Source organism: Cherax quadricarinatus, chromosome 71 (assembly GCF_038502225.1).
Source record: "Cherax quadricarinatus isolate ZL_2023a chromosome 71, ASM3850222v1, whole genome shotgun sequence".
Lineage (NCBI taxonomy): Eukaryota > Metazoa > Arthropoda > Malacostraca > Decapoda > Parastacidae > Cherax > Cherax quadricarinatus.
In genome coordinates, this window is record NC_091362.1 from 13477096 (window position 1) to 13502716 (window position 25621).

The window sequence follows — 25621 nt, forward strand, 5'->3', positions numbered from 1 at the left end:
TCATATTACAATATAGTAACATTGCATAAGACCGGTAACTCGTGTAGGGAGATAAGGAGGTCGTATTCTCCTTATCGATTTGTTCCATTGATTGAATGAATGAACTACCGTAGGCAGTACATTTTTAAAGATTTTTATGGCTGTGTTGTTCGCCCATTGCCACAAAACTCAAGATGCGCGATAATTTTATAACCAAGCCTAATTTGGGATTGGTTTTGCAGCGCTAAATGTGAGCTCCCAAAGTAGAAAATAGAGTAATGTTGAAACTGTCTTTGTTTTGAAAGATGGTCTGGTGGGATTAACGAGTGTTATGGCAAGATGGCCTCCCTTCCATCTCCCACCCAGGTACTGATTTCCAACTGGAATTTCCACTTGCTGACTTTTCCAGGCTGTTTAGGAGGCATGGATTTAAAGTAGAGTGTTAGGTAGAGTGTGAGTGTGAGTATGACCTCAGGTTCGTGGTTAGGGAGACGAGATAAGCAAGTTAAAGACAGACCCGCCTCCCTGTTTGGGTCGATGGAGCTGAAGTGTCCAGTGAAATTTTCATGTTTTGGCTAATATATTTTATACTTGGCTGAATTACATGCTTCTGATGTAACAGATTCGTCTGTCTATTAGTATTTATCACATGAAATGTCAGTAATATATTGTCAGGGAATAGGTAAGCAGTGAGGTAGCCGTCAGTTCAAGCCTCCCAGGGTGACATAACAAGATGGGTTCAAAAGTCTCTTTTCTAACTATTACAACAAATTTGTAGGTTGTCCTGCTTTCTCTGCACATTTTTTTGATCTGTGCTCATGTTTTCTTCGATATTTTTTTCACTAAGTAGGCTGAATATCCCAAGGTAGTTTGTGATGGCCCTACATAGAATCTCTTAACATTATCGTATGTTAAGTAAAAGGACACAAGTGCAGCTAATGTGACATTTATTGTGGCAACGTTTCGCTCTCCAGGAGCTTTATCAAGCCACTGGAAAGCGAAACGTTGCCACAATAAATGTCACATTAGTTGCACTTGTGTCCTTTTAGTTTACATATTGTCGGTAATTCTACCAACTTTATTATTATCGTATGTTATCAAAGATGAGATTTTGGCTGGTTTATGCCATATTAGTTATTTGTCCAGTCTATCATCCTCTGAATGTGCTTTGATATATTTTTGAAATGTAAGAGCATGTGCCTCTTGGAAAGTCTTTGTTCCCTTCTGTAGCAGTAAATTAGTGGTACAGACTGACTATTTTCACTTCTCAGGGTTTACTGGTATTATCATCCACGAGTGTGTTCACATTATAAAATTGGTTTTATTACGGCTGAGAATTTGCAGGTTTCAGGCACAGTTGCCAACTTTCCAGATTGCTGACAGGTGGCAGGTTCATGAACTTTTTTTTAAATTACTAGTTATTCAACAACATGAAATAGGTTTAGGCTATGATATGTTAGGGTTGAACATTAATGTAATGGGGAGCAGTGGGGAGTGTGTTTTGCTTTTTATCTTCACAGCTTAAATAGGTCATGCAGGTCTTCAGGTATGGCCTAACAAGAATACTTAAAAAAACTGTAGCATCCTAATCCAACCTTACTTAAATGGTAATACAGGGCCATTGCTTCACCCAGCCACCCAGCATCTTAAACCTGCTACAAACTACTACAGCTTAAACAAACTTGCTGTATATTACACTGGCCTTGTAGCAACAATTGGCTGTCCTATAGACATGGAAGAACCAGCAACAAATATATGTGAGGAAGGCTTCTCTTTACCATATTTCCTTATGGCTTTGAGCCTGGGGGCTGAGGTTTTGCTTACCACCCCTCCAAAGCAAAAAATTGTTGTCGATCAATCTTTTGGTCTTTTCGAGGATTTAGACAGAATTCTTTAGACAACCAAAACCGGGTAATTTCATCAGTAAACAAGCTACGGCAGTCTGTAATAAAAAATATGAAACCTTATAAGAAGCCTTTATTGTACTGAAGGCTAACCAGATTGATGAATTAATAATTAGTTATTTTTTTCAGTGACCAGGTTAACTGAACTAGAAGGAACTACTGTAATACCCAACTAGAAATGCAATCTACTATAAAAGCCAAGTTGCAGTTAATAACATGGAAAACCAAATTAACTCCTGCAATGAAAACATAACCCAGACTGGAAAAATATTTATTGTTAACTGAGTTAATTAAGAAACAAGCAAATCAAATTGAGCAGCAGCAACAGCATAAAGTTGAGGCTGTTGTCATAAAGCCAGAGTTCCTAGTAACCATTACACATTAGTCCTGCCTTGAAACCACTCTTATAACGATTAAATATGAGCTGAATATAAACATGGGCCTAGTGTTATTAAAAATGAACTGTTCGGTGAAACAGGAGCTAAATATTTAATCTTGCTTAGATTTCGTAACTTCTTGATAAGACAAGACCTCATTCAACCTTTCGTAAATAAAAATTAAAATATCTTTGTAAACACACGATGGACAAATTTGTAATTCAGGTTAGGAAACGTCCATCTGAATAAGAGGAAATCCACTATTTTATACTATATACAAATTATGATATTAAAGTAGCCATGAGTAAAATATACAAAATATAAAGCGAACAGACCCTACACAAGTTCTACAATGATTCCAGCTTAAGTATGATAGAATAAATTGACAGTATAAACCTCTTAAGCTCCACATAAACTATAGCGATATGTACCTCCTTGCCAATGATGGATTATTTACCGCACTTAACTGATTTTCTTTCCTTAGTCACTAATGTTAACCTCTTGTTCTGTAATCATTGCTATTTCTGTTTTTTGTTTTTACTGTTAAATTTTATTCTAACACCATTGTGTTAAAATATATCACTGAAATTTCTTTTGTTTAGATTGTTTTTTTTTTTTTTACTTTTTTTTGATAAGTCATCAATGCATCTCTGTTTCTCAAAAATTATAACTTATTCAGTGATTTTTTTCATTGTATACAGAACCACTATTATTACAACTACATACTGTATATACAGTATTATTTTACTTTTTTTTCTGTACAGTATATTATATTTTTTGTCTCCATTTCATACATTAAGTGTATTAGGCTCCTTGCCAAGAAACCATCAGTGATTTGATGGTATTAGTCACTTGTCCAAAAATTTTCCCCTCACTGTATAACCTTCATATAAGATCAGTATTCATATTACTGTAATTTAATATTCTGTCAGAAGGGACCCCAGTGGAAATAAGATGGTACTTGATGACACACTGACTGCCTTGGGTTATCTTGGGTGGTAAACCCTCTGGGTTAAAAATCCAAACAAAGCTTATCTTTCTATTCATTATTAATGCAATTTCACATTCTGGTAAGGAGAAAAAAAAGTTTCTAGAAACTTAACGAAAAATAAAATGTAGGTAGGTTTTTTAATTGTTCTGATAAAGCATGACATATACTATAGAACACTATTTTCATTCTAAACGTCAAATCTGCATCTACTTTCTTTACATGCTCCTGAAATTTTCTAAACAGTCTGAATGGTAGTACATGTACTTACTTCGTTGTCTCAAATAACTAAACATTTATGGTGATGAATTAAGAGTTTGAGATTAGCGATTGAGAGTTGCCATTTATATGCTTTTGGGAATCAGAAAGCATATCAGATTCTTAAATTAATCCAAGTACCACTATTTTTGTTCATTGCAGGTGGCGGGAGACCAGGCAGGAGTTTATGAGGCCTTATATAAGAAGGTAGACCCTACTGGTTCAGGCATCATACAAGCTGGTCCCGCTGCAAATTTCCTCAAGAAATCTGGCTTAAATGATAACATTCTTAGTAGAGTGAGTTATACAGTATATCAGGTTTAATAATTGAAATTTTGTAAGTGATTATGTAATAAGATGTCAGTAACTGCCACCTGTCAGAACTTCTTATGCACTGAGTTAACATTAAAAATTCAAGCAGTGTCTGTTTTTTTTGCACTACTTTAGGTTGTAAATAATTTTATAAGCTTGTTAGCTGTATAAAATATAGTACTGTATTTAAGCTTCTGCTCATCATAAAACACTAAACTTTTCACTGATCACGTGTTTTTCTTTTTTTATGGGACTTGCAGGGTGCATTAATCTGATGTACAATTACTTAATTTCTTGTTATATATGCTATTACTAAACGCTAATACAAAGTGCGATTTATTAATCACCAAGATAAAATATTTGAATGAGAGTTGTGTTAAATACTGATGTACTCGAGCATACCATGTTGGTGTGTATAATTTGACCTCTTACTTTTTTTTCCCCAAAGAAAATCCTCATTTTTTCATCTTTTATACAAGGGTCTACTAGTTTTTGAGGGACTCCTAATTAACCCTTTGAGGGTCGACAGGCCCTCTCCGAGACTTGTTCTCAGGGTCAGCCAAATTTAAAAAAAAAAAAATAATTTTATGAAAAGATAGAGAATCTTTTCCCGATCATAATGACGCCAAAAATATGAAATTTGATGGAAAACTTACGGAATTATGCTCTCGTGAAGTTAGCGGTCTCGGCGATGTTTACGGATCGGCGATTTTGCCCACTTTGAGCCCCATTTTCGGCCAGTTTCACTGTACTAGTCGACAAAAAACATAAATATTTCGCTAGAACTCCATTTTTTCTATTGATTGAGTGCAAGAAACCACCCATTTACCAATTTCAACTATCCAGTACAATGGTCAGAATTTAGCAATTTTGCCAATTTCACACAAATTTCAAAAGATGCCAATTTCCGAATAGGGTCCAGAACAAACAAGAAATACATTCCTGGCACTAAAATGACATTTCCTCTGTTCAGTAGTCATGTCTCAAGGCCCCTCTTACATTCTTTTGCTTTCCACTTTGAATTTTTATTCTCACAAAAAATAGAAGATTTACTGTTATGCAGACTACTGCATTAGTGTAAAAAATGGTATGAATCATATTGGCGCACTTGCAAAAGAATATTAGACTCGCCATTTGACGTGTATTGAATGCTTGGCATGATTTGTTTACTTTTGAACTTTGGTAAAAATCGAACATTTCTGCTACTTTGAGCTCAATTTCAAGGTACTTTTCATTGTAAAACCAGTCAAAATCGTCTCAATTTCTATGATATGCCTTCCATTCTATAAAATGAGACCAAGAAAACTAGAATAAAACAATAAATACCATACGAAAATACAGTGCAAAGTCGCTGTTTTATTCCAAAAAAACGGTCAGTGTTTTTTTCTCATTATGCACTGTGTGCTGCAGGATTTTTTTTTATACTGTGCACACTGACCACATAGACCCATTCTTTCATATGGAGGCCTACCAGCTTTCTCCCACTAGATTTGAGGGCGCTAGAATTTAGGCGTACTAGTACGTCAAAATCCCTGTACACTAGTACGTCCGAAACCCTCAAAGGGTTAAAGGTATTAAATGACTCTTATGTGCAATATATTCTAGCCAAAACGTGGAAAAATGTACTGAAAATTTAAAAAAAAAAATACAAGTAATTGTGACAAAAACAGAGAAATTGTCTACCAGTACACTTGGTAAACATAAAGGAAAACTGCACTAGATTTCTTGCTCATGCTAGATAAATCATACTCGAGCCAAACTGTTATATTGGAACAGATGAATCCTGTAGTAGGTGCCACTGACCCATGTTAGGTAGGTCCTACTTGCATTCAACATGTTTGCTCAAGATTGAAATGAACTAAGATATTCCTTATTTATGCTGTTTGTTGGTAATTATCCACTTCTAATTTAGGCTGTGACAGTGGCTAGACAACTGGGAGATATACAGATGACGTGCTCCTTCTCTCCTAACCTGACTTGGCTTTCTCTGCTCTTTCTCATGTAGTTACCTTCAGTGCTCTTTCCCATTATAATAAAGGGGATACAGTCATACCCCGCCCTACATTAATTGGTTTCAAGAGCCGTGTTGTAACCCGGTTTTTGACGTAAACCAGACATAATGCCTTAAAATGCCTTAAAATGAGGACGAACACTGTAAAACTAGCGTGAATAACTCTCAAAAGAATATACTTAACTATTGCTAAACCTTAAAGAACACTAAAAACAAGTTTTAGTCATATTTAACTTTTATTTTTTGTTGTTAATTTGTTTTATTTGAAACATACTTTTAAGGAAAAATTTATTTCACTCCCTTTTATTATGACGTAGGTGACGTTGCTGAGTGACGTAAAGTCAGACATAATGATATTTGCTGAACTGAAATTTACTCTAGAAAAGAGGCGTAAAGGCATATTTGACGTAGGTTGAAATGATGTAAAATGGAGTGTGATTGTAATTCGGTGTTGAATAACATGGTAGTTATCTGCCTGAAATTGGCATGGTACAGGAGATCACACTGTGTGGACTGAAGAATATATGGGACAATAAGGTTGTGTTTCAGACCTCAAAAAAAAAAAAATTTTTTTTTTAGTATCGTAATTTTTCAGTAATAATAGTTTTTCATACCTTACATTGTAGTTGTTGCTTATTGGTCTGAAAGTGTGTGGAGAGGGTTAGTGTGGCCCTACTGGGCCTAGTTGGATAGTGAGTCTTGTACAGTAATAACAATACATGTAGCAAAAAAAAAACTATGTAAATTAATTTTATCTTTATTGTACCTTAGATTCTTGTTGTTGATGCTTGTTGATTTTGAAATGTGAGGAGAGGGTTAATGTGGTCCCAGGCCTAGGTGGATATGGTACAGTTTCGTATAAAATACCTCTAGCTATAGTAGTAAAATAAATATGTTGCTTTATCTTAATTAAATTCTAAATACTGGTGGTTTACATTGAAATGATGATGAACAGAAACATAAATAAAAATAAAAGTTAGGTGTATCGTGAATGCATAATATATATGTAAATACTAGTCTATTTTATCATTTATTACCATAAAATATATACAGATCTATTATATAAAGCTAAAATTTATCAAAACTTGTGTACACAAGCACAGATCGTATATGGTGCCATTCACAGTCAAGATAATGTAAACAAACGTTTATCAGTGCATGAATCATCATATCTGTAAATATACATGAATTTCTTTTTCATGTTACCTTCTCATTTTTGATGTCTAGTGTTAGTAGTACGTATAACATTGTAGTGTTTTGTATCATATAAGACAATATTGATGTAGGTACTGACATAATTCATCTTGTAAACAGACGATGTAAACTTGTGGTATTGCTAAATACCATACAGTGTACTGTAAATGTGTATTCTCTTCTTTATGATTTTCTTAATCCTTTCAGGGTTGAAACCCCTGATCTCAAACTTGCTCTTAGGGTTGAAGAATATAAAAAAAAAAATTTGTCTTTTAATAATAATAGAGAATTTTTTTTCCAGAGGTAATGAAACAAAAAGTATGAAATTTGATAGAAAACTTGCAGAATTACTCTCACAAAGTTAGCAGTGTCGGCAATATTTACACATTGGCAATTTCACCCACTTTGCGCCCTATTTTTGGCCAATTCCATTGTTTCAGTTGATCAAACTTGTAGTTATTTCTCTAATATTCCTTCTATTTTGGCGACTGAGTACAAGAAACCACCCATTTACCTATTTCAATTACCCAATAAAGTGATCAGAAATTGGAAATTTGGCCAGTTTAACACAAAAAATTGCCAATTTAAAAATGGGGTCCAAAACAGTGTAGACATTCCTGGTACTAAAAAACATTTCCTCTTCCTTAGTCACGTCTCCAGGCCCCTCTTATATTATGCTTGCTTTCCATTTTGAATTTTTGTTCACACAAAAGTAGAAGATTTATTGTCATGCAAACTACTGCAGTATTGTAATAATTTATAAACATTGTAAGTGCATTCATAAATGCATATTAGACTGGCCATTTGGATGTATATCAGACAAGTGACATCATTTGTATATTCTGGAATATTGGCAAAAATTGAATATTTCTGCTGCTTTGAGCTCAATTTCAAGCTACTTTCAGTCTTGAAACCGATCAAGACCATCTCTATTTGTGTAGTATATCTTCAGTTCTATCAAATGAAACCAAGAAACAGAATACAAACATAAAAACCATACATAAATAAACCGCAAAGTTGCTGTTTTAAATCAAACATGGTCTTTTTATTATTATTATTATTATTATTATTATTATTATTATTATTATTATTATTATTATTATTATTATTATTATTATTATTATTATTATTATTATTATTCACTGAGTGCTGCAGGATTTTTTTTATATAGTGCCCACTTAGCATATAGACCCATTCTCTCATATCTAGGCCCAAATTTACCTCTCACAGCTTACCTGAATGAGCCAGGACTGACCCCAGCTTCAGAGCTGTAGTACAATGGAACTGACACCGAAAAGGTTACTAACATTTACTTTTCTCTAGCTTACTTTTAATGTAAGAATATAGTATACAGTAGACCATCGTTTAACATGGTAGTTATGTTCCTGAAAACAGTGTTAGTTAAAACCGTGTTAGGCAAACTGAAGAACTTGTGGGAAGAATAGGTTTACATTCCTTGGAGCCCCCAAAAAACCAAAACTTTTTTTTTATACCAACAGATCTTACAAAAATAAAAGTGAATATGAAATTATAGTTCATTGTCGTGATGTATTATGTTGTTTTTACTGCTTAAGATTACAGAAGCAACAAAAATAATAGTATTTCTTACCTTAAATTGTGGGTGCTGGTGTTTGTGGATGATTGTGGAGAGTGGAGAGTTATGCTGTGGCTCTACTGGTCTGAGGTGGATGGTAGAGGTTCTGGTACTGAAGTCGATGGTTGTACTGGAGTGGGCATAAATTCTGTAATGAATTTCTGTTCTGTTTTACCCCCCAGTACATTATACAACTGACGGTAAGGCATCAGCTGCTCTAGACACCATTTCAGAGTCCTCTTCAGTGAAAAGTCTAACTTTAAGTCAGTAAATCAGTACATCACAAAAACTCATATTTACCTCATTCTTCTTATATGTACAAAGTGACGCTTCATTACGGCCACAGGCTCTCTCTTGTCTAATACCTCTATTTTCTTCGTTAATTCTAAGACTTCAATGCTTATACCTTTTCTTGCCACTTTCAGCAACACTTGTATGCCTGCTGGGTGCCATGATTGCTTTGCAGATTTAAGATATGGCAATTAAAAGATCTAAACTCAATCCACAAACATAAAAATAAACACTAACTCCAAACAGAGGATAGTCCTACACGCGTATGAACCCAAGGCTGGGACAAGGGTGGTGGGAGTGGCGGAGGGTGGCTAGGGTGAGGGGGATGGCAGTAAGTCTCCCCAGTTGACTCAGTGGTCTAGCTCACAGCCAGGCAGTGTGTATCCCATGAGCGACACTCCAAATCTTTTCCCCTGCCACAAACTGAGCCGTGTTAAGTTAATTTTACGAAGTATATTATACAAAAATGTGACGCAATTCTTCAGTAGTGCTATAACCAAAACATGCCAAACAAAACAGTGTTAAACGATGTCTACTGTATAACATGCATGCAAACTGTGTTAATCGACTGTTTGTTATCGGTGGGGCTACTGGTCAACAATTGGCTCTTAGTAAAGTTTTTGGGGAGTAAACAGTTCTATGTGCAACATTTTCAGCTGGGGGGGGGCGGTGCCCCTAACCCCGTGTTGCTCAAGAGTCAACTCTACATGTAATTATAATTGGTATTCATATAGTGTGCACACTGCAGTTCTATACCTGTAAAAATCCATTGCCAAATACATGTATAATTTTTTTTTTTTTTTCAACAAGTCAGCCGTCTCCCACCGAGGCAGGGTGACCCAAAAAAGAAAGAAAATCCCCAAAAAGAAAATACTTTCATCATTCAACACTTTCACCACACTCACACATTATCACTGCTTTTGCAGAGGTGCTCAGAATACAACAGTTTAGAAGCATATACGTATAAAGATACACAACATATCCCTCCAAACTGCCAATATCCCAAACCCCTCCTTTAAAGTGCAGGCATTGTACTTCCCATTTCCAGGACTCAAGTCCGACTATATGAAAATAACCGGTTTCCCTGAATCCCTTCACTAAATATTACCCTGCTCACATTCCAACAGATCGTCAGGTCCCAAGTATCATTCGTCTCCATTCACTCCAATCTAACACGCTCATGCACGCTTGCTGGAAGTCCAAGCCCCTTGCCCACAAAACCTCCTTTACCCCCTCTTTCCAACCCTTTCGAGGACGACCCCTACCCCTCCTTCCTTCCCCTATCGATTTATATGCTTTCCATGTCATTCTACTTTGATCCATTCTCTCTAAATGACCAAACCACCTCAACAACCCCTCTTCTGCCCTCTGACTAATGCTTTTATTAACTCCACACCTTCTCCTAATTTCCACACTCCGAATTTTCTGCATAATATTTACACCACACATTGCCCTTAGACAGGACATCTCCACTGCCTCCAACCGTCTCCTCGCTGCTGCATTTACCACCCAAGCTTCACATCCATATAAGAGTGTTGGTACTACTATACTTTCATACATTCCCTTCTTTGCCTCCATAGATAACGTTTTTTGACTCCACATATACCTCAACGCACCACTCACCTTTTTTCCCTCATCAATTCTATGATTAACCTCATCCTTCATAAACCCATCCGCCGACACGTCAACTCCCAAGTATCTGAAAACATTCACTTCTTCCATACTCCTCCTCCCCAATTTGATATCCAATTTTTCTTTATCTAAATCATTTGATACCCTCATCATCTTACTCTTTTCTATGTTCACTTTCAACTTTCTACCTTTACACACATTCTCAAACTCATCCACTAACCTTTGCAATTTTTCTTTAGAATCTCCCATAAGCACAGTATCATCAGCAAAAAGTAACTGTGTCAGTTCCCATTTTGAATTTGATTCCCCATAATTTAATCCCACCCCTCTCCCGAACACCCTAGCATTTACTTCTTTTACAACCCCATCTATAAATATATTAAACAACCATGGTGACATTACACATCCCTGTCTAAGACCTACTTTTACCGGGAAGTATTCTCCCTCTCTTCTACATACCCTAACCTGAGCCTCACTATCCTCATAAAAGCTCTTTACAGCATTTAGTAACTTACCACCTATTCCATATACTTGCAACATCTGCCACATTGCTCCTCTATCCACTCTATCATATGCCTTTTCTAAATCCATAAATGCAATAAAAACTTCCCTACCTTTATCTAAATACTGTTCACATATATGCTTCAATGTAAACACTTGATCTACACATCCCCTACCCACTCTGAAGCCTCCCTACTCATCCGCAATCCTACATTCTGTCTTACCTCTAATTCTTTCAATTATAACCCTACCGTATACTTTTCCTGGTATACTCAGTAAACTTATTCCTCTATAATTTTTACAATCTCTTTTGTCCTCTTTCCCTTTATATAAAGGGACTATACATGCTCTCTGCCAATCCCTAGGTACCTTCCCCTCTTTCATACATTTATTAAACAAAAGTACCAACCACTCCAACACTATATCCCCCCCTGCTTTTAACATTTCTGTCATGATCCCATCAGTTCCAGCTGCTTTACCCCCTTTCATTCTACGTAATGCCTCACGTACCTCCACCACACTTACATTCTGCTCTTCTTCACTCCTAAAAGATGGTATACCTCCCTGGCCAATGCATGAAATTACCACCTCCCTTTCTTCCTCAACATTTAAAAGTTCCTCAAAATATTCTCGCCATCTACCTAATACCTCCCTCTCCCCATCTACTAACTCCCCTACTCTGTTTTTAACTGACAAATCCATACTTTCCCTAGGCTTTCTTAACTTGTTTAACTCACTCCAAAATTTTTCTTATTTTCATTAAAATTTCTTGACAGTGCCTCTCCCACTCTTTCATCTGCTCTCCTTTTGCACTCTCTCTCCACTCTCTTCACCTTTCTTTTACTCTCCATATACTCTGCTCTTCTTATAACACTCTGCTTTGTAAAAACCTCTCGTAAGCTACCTTTTTCTCTTTTATCACACCCTTTACTTCATCATTCCACCAATCACTCCTCTTTCCTCCTGCCCCCACCCTCCTATAACCACAAAGTTCTGCCCCACATTCTAATACTGCATTTTTAAAACTATTCCAACCCTCTTCAACCCCCCACTACTCATCTTTGCACTAGCCCACCTTTCTGCCAATAGTCGCTTATATCTCACCCGAACTTCCTCCTCCCTTAGTTTATACACTTTCACCTCCCTCTTACTTGTTGTTGCCACCTTCCTCTTTTCCCATCTACCTCTTACTCTAACTGTAGCTACAACTAAATAATGATCCGATATATCAGTTGCCCCCCTATAAACATGTACATCCTGGAGCCTACCCATCAACCTTTTATCCACCAATACATAATCTAACAAACTACTTTCATTACGTGCTACATCATACCTTGTATATTTATTTATCCTCTTTTTCATAAAATATGTATTACTTATTACCAAATTTCTTTCTACACATAGCTCAATTAAAGGCTCCCCATTTACATTTACCCCTGGCACCCCAAATTTACCTACTACTCCCTCCATAACATTTTTACCCACTTTAGCATTGAAATCCCCAACCACCATTACTCTCACACTTGATTCAATACTCCCCACGCATTCACTCAACATTTCCCAGAATCTCTCTCTCTCCTCTACACTTCTCTCTTCTCCAGGTGCATACACGCTTACTATAACCTATACCTATGTATAATTATACATAGGTATTATATAGTTGGTGAGTCTGTTAGAGGTTTCATCAACCTATGCTAGGCTTTACGACCACAAGATCTTCATTTGGTAGTATGATAATGTTTATATTTTATTATACAGTATAAGGAAAAGCTCCACTGTAGAGTTAGCAAAGTTCCCCATAGTGTACAGTTTGCATAACTACAGCATATGCCTCAGGGTACTGTTTCACATTTTCTCCCTTATTTTTTATCTATATTTGTCTGAATGCCATCGTATATTTCTGACTCTTAGTTTATCTAAATCTCAAAGTATTTCATAGTTTAGTTTTTGCAAGACAATTTATGCATCACCTATCGGCCTATTCACTGACTCCCATTTGATACATCAACTATGAACTCGCCCTCTTCCTTTTCTGCTGATTTGATTTTCTTCCCTTGGCACCGCCAGTGCTCCGCTTCTACCATCTTTTTCATCTTTTGTCGTGTAGGGGCTGTATAACCCTTATAGGCTTAGCACTTTCCATGAATATACTAATATACTACTAACATTACTGCCACTAATAATAATTTTATTTATTTTTATTAACACATTGGCTGTTTCCCACCAAGGTAGGGTGGCCTGAAAAAGAAAAACTTTCACCGTCATTCACTCCATCACTGTCTTGCCAGAGGCGTGCTTACACTATGGTTATAAAACTGCAACATTAACACCCCTCCTTCAGAGTGCAGGCACTGTACTTCCCATCTCCATCTTCATAAATATTACACTGCTTACACTCCAGCAGCACATCAGGTCCTAAAAACCATTAAATCATTTGTCTCCATTCACTCCTGTCTAACACGCTCATGCATGCTAGCTGAAAGTCCAAGCCCCTCGCACACAAAACCTCCTTTACCCCCTCCCTCCATCCTTTTCTAGACTGACCTGTACCCTTCTTTCCCTCCACTACAGATTTATACACTTGAAGTCATTCTGTTTTGTTCCATCCTCTCTGCATGTCCAAACCACCTCAACAACCCCTCCTCAGCCCTCTGAATAACAGTTTGGGTAATCCCGCACCTCCTCTTAATTTCCAGAGTATGAATTCTCTTCATTATATTCACACTACACATTGCCCTCAGACATGACATCTCCACTGCCTCCAGCCTTCTCCTTGGTGCAACAAGTGGTAAACTAAATTTTTTTCTGTTGCTACCCCTGCACTGTGGACATTTGTAATGAAGCTGTCATACAGACTTCACATTTTACTTAGCTCCTGTCATCCCTTTTATGTACAGTATTATTTCATTTATTTAATATTATATTACAGTAGGCACAGTATTTTTGTTAATTGCTAAAATTAAAATATCATGCTTTATAGTATTGTATTACAGTGGAACCCCGAGTTTCATACTTTGTGAACATGAACAGGAGCTAGTACTAAAGTCGAAACGTCCTAAAGTCTTAACAATATTTCCCATAAGAATTAATGTAAATACAGTTAATCCGTTCCAGGGAATTGGGAATCCCCTTCCATAAGGACTTAAGTATCAAAGCCCTCTAGTGTTATTTCCCTTCTTCGTCTTTTACTGCTACAGTACATTCATTACTTAAAATATTTGTAGTCTTAATGTCATGTGGGTTCGATTACGTGGATGGGGTAAAAATACTCGCGTAGGCTGGTAGTACGTATAATATATAACGGGAAGAATGGGAAGCACCATCAGCCGACCTGCCTCTCTCTGCTCCCTATCTTAGACTGACCCACAGTGCCTACAGGGTGAGCGGTGTTTGAAATCATGCTATGGTCAGCAGCAACATGAATAACAGTCAGTGATTCACACAGACGGTTGGTAGTGAGTCATCTACTGGTACACTGGTTACTGGTAACTGGTTACTAGGAACTGGTACTACTACTGAGAACAGGTAGAGGATGAGTTGTCACCTGACCAGTGGGTCAGTGCTATTTCTACTGGGGAGACCTCATCCACTTCACTGGATCAATCTGTTCCACTAGTTGAGGAGAAAGACTTAGCTCCCACTGACTTTCCAGATGAAGTCAAGCGTTTGTTGACTCTGTTGAACAAATGTCGTAAAGCCATTGCCTTACCAGGTGAGAAGATGGGCATAACGAACTTATTGTCCCATTGTATTCCACTTAAACCTGGTACTAGACCTATCTATATACCTGCGTACAGAATGCCTCATTCACAAGTTGCTGTCGCAGAAGAATTGATCAATCAAATGCTTGATGATGGAGTTATTGCACCTAGCAATTCACCTTGGAATGCGCCCTTGATCCTAGTGCCTAAGAAGGATGGTACTTGGTGCCCAGTGATTGACTTTAGGAAGTTAAATGCGAAAACTATTCCAGATCGCTTCCCACTTCCTGTACTGGGTGATCTTTTACGTAACATTGGAGATAACAGTCTTTTCAACCCTGGATTTGTTACAAGGGTTTTGGCAAGTCCCTCTTCACGAGGACAGCCAAGAGCTAACTGCATTCTCCACTCTTACAGGTCATTATCACTTCCTCCGTATGGCATTTGGATTACGATCCTCCCCTATCACGTTCTCAAGGCTCATGACTAATATCTTTAGAGGTCTCATAGGTAATGCACTTATGGTGTACTTAGATGACGTAATCGTCATGTCTAAAGACATGGATACACACTTGAAAAGACTTGATGTAGTACTTGGTAAGCTTGAAGAAGCCAATTTAAAGATCAAACTGTCTAAATGTCAATTTTTCAGATCAGAAATTAAGTTTCTTGGTCACGTAGTCACTCCTAGAGGTGTTACGACTGACCAAAGTAAAGTAACTGCAGTACTAAATTTTCCAACTCCCAACTGCTGATGCCGTAAGATCCTTTGTGGGCTTAGCAGGTTTTTATAGATCTTTCATTGCCAATTTTTCTTCCATAGCTACTCCTCTAACTGAGTTGCTTAAGAAAGATGCTCCTTTTGTTTGGACCTTCCGTCAAGAAAGAGCATTCCAAACTCTAAAAGAAAAGCTAACTTCTGCTCCAATTTTGAAATTTCCAGATTTTTCTAAGCCCTTCTATCTGACAACTGATGCTAGTTCTATTGGCATAGGTGCCGTACTAGCTCAGAAGACTGATAGCAAGTACATACAACGCAGTTGCATTTGCTAGCCGAGTCCTTACAAAGGCTGAATGTAATTATACAGTAACTGAGCAAGAAGCCTTAGCAATAGTATGGTCTTTAAAGCACTTCCGAGACATTATTTATCAGTACTCTGTTCATGTCTTGACAGACCATGCTCCACTGATACCTTTATTCCAGAACAAATAACCTACTGGAAGGTTAGCCAGATGGACCTTGACTATCCAAGAGTTCAATCTCACCGCTGCCACCAATTGTCATGTAGGTTCGATTACGTGGATGGGGTAAAAATACTCACGTAGGCTGGTAGTACGTATAATATATAACGGGAAGAATGGGAAGCACCATCAGCCGACCTGCCTCTCTCTGCTCCCTATCTTAGACTGACCCACCAGTGCCTACAGGGTGAGCTGTGTTTGAAATCATGCTATGGTCAGCAGCAACATGAATAACAGTCAGTGATTCACACAGACGTTTGGTAGTGAGTCATCTACTGGTACACTGGTTACTGGTAACTGGTTACTAGGAACTGGTACTACTACTGAGATTAATGTAGGGTGAGAGGTGAGTAGCATTTATTTGTAGGAATTCAGTGTAGGTAGCCTGTTGATGTAGGTACACACATGTAGACCCCCTGGGCTACACTACATAGCCAATCATAGATGGATTAATGAAAATGTCTATATTAACCAAAAATTAAGACATTTAATGTGTCCACGAGTGATTATTATTAAACATAAATTGCATATGAACATTGCATGTTTTTATATATACTATGTAATATGTTTCTTACATAATTTTGAAGAAATTATCATAAATGGATTAATGAAAATGTCTATATTCATTCAAGGAGAAACAAAGCCACACTGAATCATGACTGCGGGGGGGCAGGCAGACAGGTCTGGCATGCGGGATGTAACACGGAGCATAGTGCAAGACTTGGGACAAAAATTGAGTCGTATGATGGTCAGGGTGTATGAAACTCTGGGTTTCACTGTATCTTCTTTTATACGTATTTAGCTTATTGAGTAGGTAGGATGTACTTACTCGTTTTACTCCGTTTCTATGCTGGCAGAAATATGAATGTGACTGTCATGCTGTTAGTTTTAATGTCCATGTTGTGGATATATTTTAACAGCCCCTAGTGTCACCTCAGGTACTGTACTAGGTGTTAAAAAAAGGTATATAACACCAACAAATGTATAAAAATTCTTGTGGAACGTTAGGTAATTTTATTAAGAAAACATTTTGCTCACCAGAGGCTTTATCAATCTAATACAGAGATAAATGTAGTGAAATATATAGTACATATCTTGAAGGTCATTTGTAGTGTGCGCGGGGTGATACACAATGGTTATTGACGTCACCCATCAGGAAAGTTGACATCATTAGCCATGTTGAGCACCTTGCCTGATCTACTCACTGCTGTAGATTACCCCCTGATTTTATACCTATACTGTTTATATCTATAATGGGCAAATCATTTCCTTAATGATATTACTTCATGTAGCTTAAGTGCCTCTTTATTTTGGATACCAGGTAATGACCCTACTAAATTTACTTAAAACTCATTAGGAGTTGTGTAAAACTTAAGGTAATATTGGGGGCCTTTCACACTCCATTGGACTATGAATTCTTTACAACCTGTCCTACATCTGTTGTGCATGCCTCATGTCCAATGGGCAGTGTTCATACCTAATTTGTTTTCCTCCCATATTTCAGAAGTTATTTACACCCTGTGGTATGTTATTTATGTAAATTTAGAGCTGCACTGGGACTAACATTGATCCTAGGGAGATTTAACTGGTGCCTGTCCAATAGGGGACAGTTTTCTTTTCATTACAATTTGCATTTTTGTCTCTGGCAAAAAAAACCTTTCCTCCCATTCATAGTTTACATGGAGAATGCTTATCACACTATATTTTAAGGTTCAAGTAATTGCAGTGTATAATTGTTTCAATTCAGATTCAATATTTTACATGGATAGTTGTATACTTGTGGTGTGTGTCTTCTACAATATAATTTTCGTGCTTGTTTTATTCTCCCTCATTACTAGTTATGAGAAATCTTAGATATATTTTTTAATTCTTTTTCTGATCCCATTTGGTGTTAACCTTCATTGGAGCTTGTATTGTCCCATATCAGGGCACACTGTAGTAAATTAGTTTAAGTATTGGTTATATAGTTAACCTAATTTACTACAGTGTGTTTTTAATATTGTATATTGTAATAAACAGAATAGAGGAAAAATACAGAATTACAGTATACAGAGTTCTGTATATTGTAGTAAACAGAATAGAGGAAATCAACTCTAATATACATTATTTAGGTATGCATACTGGTTAGAGCCCATCATAAGTCCGAGTCGTCAGTAAGAGAGTACAGTAGGGCCCTGCTTTACAGTGTTTTGCCTTACGGTATTCTGCGTATGACAGGGTGGATAGGGGGGCAATGTGGCAGATGTTGCAAGTGTATGGTGTAGGAGGTAGGTTACTGAAAGCAGTGAAGAGTTTTTACGAGGATAGTGAGGCTCAAGTTAGAGTATGTAGGAAAGAGGGAAATTATTTCCCAGTAAAAGTAGGCCTTAGACAAGGATGTGTGATGTCACCGTGGTTGTTTAATATATTTATAGATGGGGTTGTAAGAGAAGTAAATGCGAGGGTCTTGGCAAGAGGCATGGAGTTAAAAGATAAAGAATCACACACAAAGTGGGAGTTGTCACAGCTGCTCTTTGCTGATGACACTGTGCTCTTGGGAGATTCTGAAGAGAAGTTGCAGAGATTGGTGGATGAATTTGGTAGGGTGTGCAAAAGAAGAAAATTAAAGGTGAATACAGGAAAGAGTAAGGTTATGAGGATAACAAAAAGATTAGGTGATGAAAGATTGAATATCAGATTGGAGGGAGAGAGTATGGAGGAGGTGAATGTATTCAGATATTTGGGAGTGGACGTGTCAGCGGATGGGTCTATGAAAGATGAGGTGAATCATAGAATTGATAAGGGGAAAAGAGTGAGTGGTGCACTTAGGAGTCTGTGGAGACAAAGAACTTTGTCCTTGGAGGCAAAGAGGGGAATGTATGAGAGTATAGTTTTACCAACGCTCTTATATGGGTGTGAAGCATGGGTGATGAATGTTGCAGCGAGGAGAAGGCTGGAGGCAGTGGAGATGTCATGTCTGAGGGCAATGTGTGGTGTGAATATAATGCAGAGAATTCGTAGTTTGGAAGTTAGGAGGAGGTGCAGGATTACCAAAACTGTTGTCCAGAGGGCTGAGGAAGGGTTGTTGAGGTGGTTCGGACATGTAGAGAGAATGGAGCGAAACAGAATGACTTCAAGAGTGTATCAGTCTGTAGTGGAAGGAAGGCGGGGTAGGGGTCGGCCTAGGAAAGGTTGGAGAGAGGGGGTAAAGGAGGTTTTGTGTGCGAGGGGCTTGGACTTCCAGCAGGCATGCGTGAGCGTGTTTGATAGGAGTGAATGGAGACAAATGGTTTTTAATACTTGACGTGCTGTTGGAGTGTGAGCAAAGTAACATTTATGAAGGGGTTCAGGGAAACCGGCAGGCCGGACTTGAGTCCTGGAGATGGGAAGTACAGTGCCTGCACTCTGAAGAAGGGGTGTTAATGTTGCAGTTTAAAAACTGTAGTGTAAAGCACCCTTCTGGCAAGACAGTGATGGAGTGAATGATGGTGAAAGTTTTTCTCTTTCGGGCCACCCTGCCTTGGTGGGAATCGGCCAGTGTGATGATAAAAAAAAAAAAAATATTCTGCTAATACAGACATTTTGAATTATGACCAAAAACTCTATACTGCTCCCCCCACCTGACTTGCTAATGCAGCCACTGTGGTCACCTGGTTTGTTTACATTCTAAATGAGCATGACTCTATTTTGTCCGGAAACTTTCCAAAATTTCAAGTGTTTTAAAGTTTTCATATTTTATATATATATATATATTTTTTTTTTCAACAAGTCGGCAGTCTCCCACCGAGGCAGGGTGACCCAAAAAAGAAAGAAAATCCCCAAAAAGAAAATACTTTCATCATCATTCAACACTTTCACCACACTAACACATTATCACTGTTTTTGCAGAGGTGCTCAGAATACAACAGTTTAGAAGCATATACGTATAAAGATACACAACATATCCCTCCAAACTGCCAATATCCCAAACCCCTCCTTTAAAGTGCAGGCATTGTACTTCCCATTTCCAGGACTCAAGTCCGACTATATGAAAATAACTGGTTTCCCTGAATCCCTTCACTAAATATTACCCTGCTCACACTCCAACAGATCGTCAGGTCCCAAGTATCATTCGTCTCCATTCACTCCTATCTAACACGCTCATGCACGCTTGCTGGAAGTCCAAGCCCCTCTCCCACAAAACCTCCTTTACCCCCTCTTTCCAACCCTTTCGAGGATGACCCCAACCCCTCCGTCCTTCCCCTATAGATTTATATGCTTTCCATGTCATTCTACTTTGATCCATTCTCTCTAAATGACCAAACCACCTCAACAACCCCTCTTCTGCCCTCTGACTAATGCTTTTATTAACTCCACACCTTCTCCTAAGTTCCACACTCCGAATTTTCTGCATAATATTTACACCACACATTGCCCTTGGACAGGACATCTCCACTGCCTCCAACCATCTCCTTGCTGCTGCATTTACCACCCAAGCTTCACATCCATATAAGAGTGTTGGTACTACTATACTTTCATACATTCCCTTCTTTGCCTCCATAGATAACGTTTTTTGACTCCACATATACCTCAATGCACCACTCGCCTTTTTTCCCTCATCAATTCTATGATTAACCTCATCCTTCATAAACCCATCCGCCGACACGTCAACTCCCAAGTATCTGAAAGCATTCACTTCTTCCATACTCTTCCCCAATTTGATATCCAATTTTTCTTTATCTAAATCATTTGATACCCTCATCACCTTACTCTTTTCTGTGTTCACTTTCAACTTTCTACCTTTACACACATTCTCAAACTCATCCATTAACCTTTGCAATTTTTCTTTAGAATCTCCCATAAGCACAGTATCATCAGCAAACAGTAACTGTGTCAATTCCCATTTTGAATTTGATTCCCCATAATTTATCCCCACTCCTCTCCCGAACACCCTAGCATTTACTTCTTTTACAACCCCATCTATAAATATATTAAACAACCATGGCGACATTACACATCCCTGTCTAAGACCTACTTTTACCGGGAAGTATTCTCCCTCTCTTCTACACACCCTAACCTGAGCCTCACTATCCTCATAAAAACTCTTAACAGCATTTAGTAACTTACCACCTATTCCATATACTTGCAACATCTGCCACATTGCTCCTCTATCCACTCTATCATATGCCTTTTCTAAATCCATAAATGCAATAAAAACTTCCCTACCTTTATCTAAATACTGTTCACATATATGCTTCAATGTAAACACTTGATCTACACATCCCCTACCCACTCTGAAGCCTCCCTGCTCATCCTCAATCCTACATTCTGTCTTACCTCTAATTCTTTCAATTATAACCCTACCGTATACTTTTCCTGGTATACTCAGTAAACTTATTCCTCTATGATTTTTACAATCTCTTTTGTCTCCTTTCCCTTTATATAAAGGGACTATACATGCTCTCAGCCAATCCCTAGGTACCTTCCCCTCTTTCATACATTTATTAAACAAAAGTACCAACCACTCCAACACTATATCCCCCCCTGCTTTTAACATTTCTGTCATGATCCCATCAGTTCCAGCTGCTTTACCCCCTTTCATTCTACGTAATGCCTCACGTACCTCCACCACACTTACACTCTGCTCTTCTTCACTCCTAAAAGATGGTATACCTCCCTGGCTAGTGCATGAAATTACCGCCTCCCTTTCTTCCTCAACATTTAAAAGTTCCTCAGAATATTCTCGCCATCTACCTGATACCTCCCTTTCCCCATCTACTAATTCCCCTACTCTGTTTTTAACTGACAAATCCATACTTTCCCTAGGCTTTCATAACTTGTTTAACTCACTCCAAAATTTTTTCTTATTTTCATTAAAATTTCTTGACCTTGCCTCTCCCACTCTATTATCTGCTCTCCTTTTGCACTCTCTCACCACTCTCTTCACCTTTCTTTTACTCTCCATATACTCTGATATATACTCTGATATATACTCTGATAATTATACTTGTGTGTACCTTTACCTAAATAAACTTACATACTGTGCTGGCATGCAGATACCAGTTAAAATCACTTAGTGTGTCTTATTAGTCTTGAAGATGCAATAATAATAATAATAATAATAATAATAATAATCACTCTGAGGCACATTAAATATTGTATAATATTATGTTAATATATGCATTTTGATTAATTCATGTGATATTTTTTAAAAAATATATAATAAACATGCTACATAAAATAAACATGATAAATACACTCCACAGTGGAATAAATTGACATAAGTATGAGATGTTTTTCCAGTCGCCTTGTCAGAGTGCTGGAAAGAATGTTTTCTCTAGTTCAACCCCAAAGAAAATGTGTACACAGTGGTATTACTAGGGGTAACTAGAAAATTATTCCTTTCGTATGCCTTCACTTGGAGCGTTTTTTTTTTTTTTCAGCAATTTAGCCATCTCCCACCGAGGCAGGATGACCCAAAAAGAAAGAAAATCCCCAAAAAGAAAATACTTTCATCATCATTCGACACTTTCACTTCACTCATACATAATCACTGTTTTTGCAGAGGTGCCCAGATGCAACAATTTAGAAGCTCATATAAAGATATATAACATATCCCTCCAGACTGCCAATATCCCAAACCCCTCTTTCAAAGTGCAGGCATTGTACTTCTCATTTCCAGTACAGTGGACCCCCGGTTAACGATTTTAATCCGTGCAAGAGGGGTAATTGTTATGCGAAATAATCGTTATGTGAATGAATTTTCCCCATAAGAAATAATGGAAATAAAATTAATCCGTGCAAGACACCCAAAAGTATGAAAAAAAAAATTTTACCACATGAAATATACATTTTCCCACACACAAAGAGAAGGATACATGCACAATAGTAGAGTAGTACATGCACTGTATATATTGTGCATGTACTACTCTTCTAAATGAAGAATAAATGACACTTACCTTTATTGAAGATGCAGCAATGACTGATGAGACACTGTGTCCTGGGAGTGCCTTTTCCTCCTGAGTACTGTAGGTCCTGTTTGGCATTTTCTTCCAGAACAGGCCTTATCACACTGTGTATGCCACTACGATTCTTAAATCTCTCAAACCAACCTTTGCTGGCTTTAAATTGACCAGTATGAGCACTAGTTCCAGGCATTTTTCCCTGTTCACCTGGGTGTTAGTCGACTGGTGTGGGTTGCATCCTGGGAGACAAGATTAAGGACCCCAATGGAAATAAGTTAGACAGTCTTCAATGACACTGACTTTTTTGGGTTATCCTGGGTGGCAAATCCTCTGGGGTTAATTGTTTCTTGGTATTCTCAATAAGCCACACCAACAACGGTGCTACAGCAGCAGCAGCAGCTGACGGTGGTACAGCAGCAACAGACGGTGGTACAGCAGCAACAATGCTACAGCAGCAGCAGACGATGCTACAGCAGCAGCAGCAGCAGACGATGCTACAGCAGCAGCAGCAGCAGCAGACAATGCTACAGCTGCAGCAGACGATGCTACAGCAGCAGCAGACGATGCTACAGCAGCAGCAGCAGCAGCAGCAGACAATGCTACAGCAGCAGCAGACGATGCTACAGCAGCAGCAGCAGCAGCAGACAATGCTACAGCAGCAGCAGACGATGCTACAGCAGCAGCAGCAGCAGACGATGCTACAGCAGCAGCAGCAGACGATGCTACAGCAGCAGCAGACGATGCTACAGCAGCAGCAGCAGCAGACGATGCTACAGCAGCAGCAGCAGCTGACAGTGCAGCAGCAGCAGCAGCAGCAGCTGTACCACCAGTAGTAGCGATACTTATCAATGATCTTTTTCTTCTTCTCTATTGTAATTCTCACCCTTATTGCTGTAGGGTTGGCACTAGAAGCTTTCTTGGGGCCCATGGTCACTTATTTTCCAGAAAAAGCACCGAAAACACTGTAATAATACGAAATATTCCGATTGTATGCTTGGATGTTACCGCGGAGGCTGGCTGGTAAACAATGCCACCGGCGGAACATGTGAGCGTGGCTCAGGCCGCACATTGGACGCGTCTCGGAGGAAAATCGGTAAGCGGGTTTTTAAGCGGTATGTGAGGCAAAATTTTTGCAATTAAAGTAAGCGGTATGCGAAATAATCGCTATGTGATGCCATCGTTATGCGGGGGTCCACTGTACTCAAGTCCGACTATATAAAAATAACCGTTATTCCTTCTAAAAATGGTGTGCTACATGAGAATGGGAGTGTTGCTCTTTATTTATTCTACTTTACCAAAGTGGAGACAACTTGTATACAATGTAAGATGTTTGTATTGTGGTACAAGATTCACAGGCATGGAAATGAACATTTTTTTTTTTTTCAACAAACCGGCCGTATCCCACCAAGGCAGGGTGGCCCAAAAAGAAAAACGAAAGTTTCTCTTTTTAAACTTAGTAATTTATACGGGAGAAGGGGTTACTAGCCCCTTGCTCCCGGCATTTTAGTCGCCTCTTACAACACGCATGGCTTACGGAGGAAGAATTCTGTTCCACTTCCCCATGGAGATAAGAGGAAATAAACAACAACAAGAACTAGAAAGAAAATAGAAGAAAACCCAGAGGGATGTGTATATATACATATATATGCTTGTACATGCATGTGTAGTGTGACCTAAGTGTAAGTAGAAGTAGCAAGATGTACCTGAAATCTTGCATGTTTATGAGACAGAAAAAAGGACACCAGCAATCCTACCATCATGTAAAACAATTACAGGCTTTCGTTTTACACTCACTTGGCAGGACGGTAGTACCTCCCTGGGCGGTTGCTGTCTACCAACCTACTACCTAGATACATGTATGAACATGTATCGACCAAAACCAGATGCATTCGTCTGTTCGTTTACGTACTTTGCGTCTGTCCTCTCTCATTTATTCGTTCTCTCTAGTTTATTCATTTTTATATTGTTTACTCGCCTCTTATCCTACATTACGACTACAAATATTTTGAGGTAAGTAATGAGTGTACTGTATATGCATTTTATTGTTCTAGGGCGCTTTAAATGTCGTAGTACAGTGGACAGTGGAACCCCGGTTTAAGATATTATTTCATTCCAGAAGTATGTTCAGGTGCCATTACTGAACGAATTTGTTTCCATAAGGAATATTGTGAATTATATTAGCCCATTTCAGACCCCCAAACATGCACGTACAAACACACTTACATAAATACACTTACATAATTGGTCGCATTGGGAGCTGATCGTAAAGCGGGGGTCCACTGTATATTACATGTGGGTGGGGTGGCCAGGCGGGCTACCATACTTACCACACCTGTAAACTTGTTATCTAGCATTTTTATACATTTATAAGTGGAAAAAATGGCATTCTGCTTTCCGGCAATGTCTGCTTTTCGGCGGTAGCCTGGAACCTAACCTGCTGTATAAGTGGGGCCCTACTGTACGTCGCAAAGTGAGGAGAGGCGGAAATATCAGTGTTATTGGGGTAAGCACTGAATCTTGTTTTACCCCTACTGATGATATTGTTCCATTAAGATACTACAGTGGAGCCTCGGTATACGACCAGCTCCTTACTCGAACAAAGCTCAACACTCGACCAAACAAATACGACTTGCCAGAACTTCGCTGTAAACTATTTTGTGTTTCTTCGCATTTTTTAGTGTTTTTTGTATTAGTATTTGTATAAATTAGTCATC

At 38.3% G+C, this 25621-nt stretch overlaps 1 protein-coding gene across 6 annotated transcripts in view; it reads left to right on the forward strand.

Annotated features, from left to right (window-relative positions):
- Window positions 1–282: 282 nt before the first annotated feature.
- Eps-15 (Epidermal growth factor receptor pathway substrate clone 15) overlaps window positions 283–25621 on the forward strand; it is a 109376-nt gene continuing 84037 nt past the window's right edge. For all 6 annotated transcript variants that reach the window (XM_053793410.2, XM_053793405.2, XM_053793406.2 and 3 more), the window contains exons 1-2: window positions 283–345; window positions 3669–3803. In XM_053793410.2, coding sequence (XP_053649385.1) covers window positions 319–345; window positions 3669–3803 — 162 coding nt within the window. In that variant the 5' untranslated portion in view covers window positions 283–318. The remainder of the gene's footprint in view (window positions 346–3668; window positions 3804–25621) is intronic.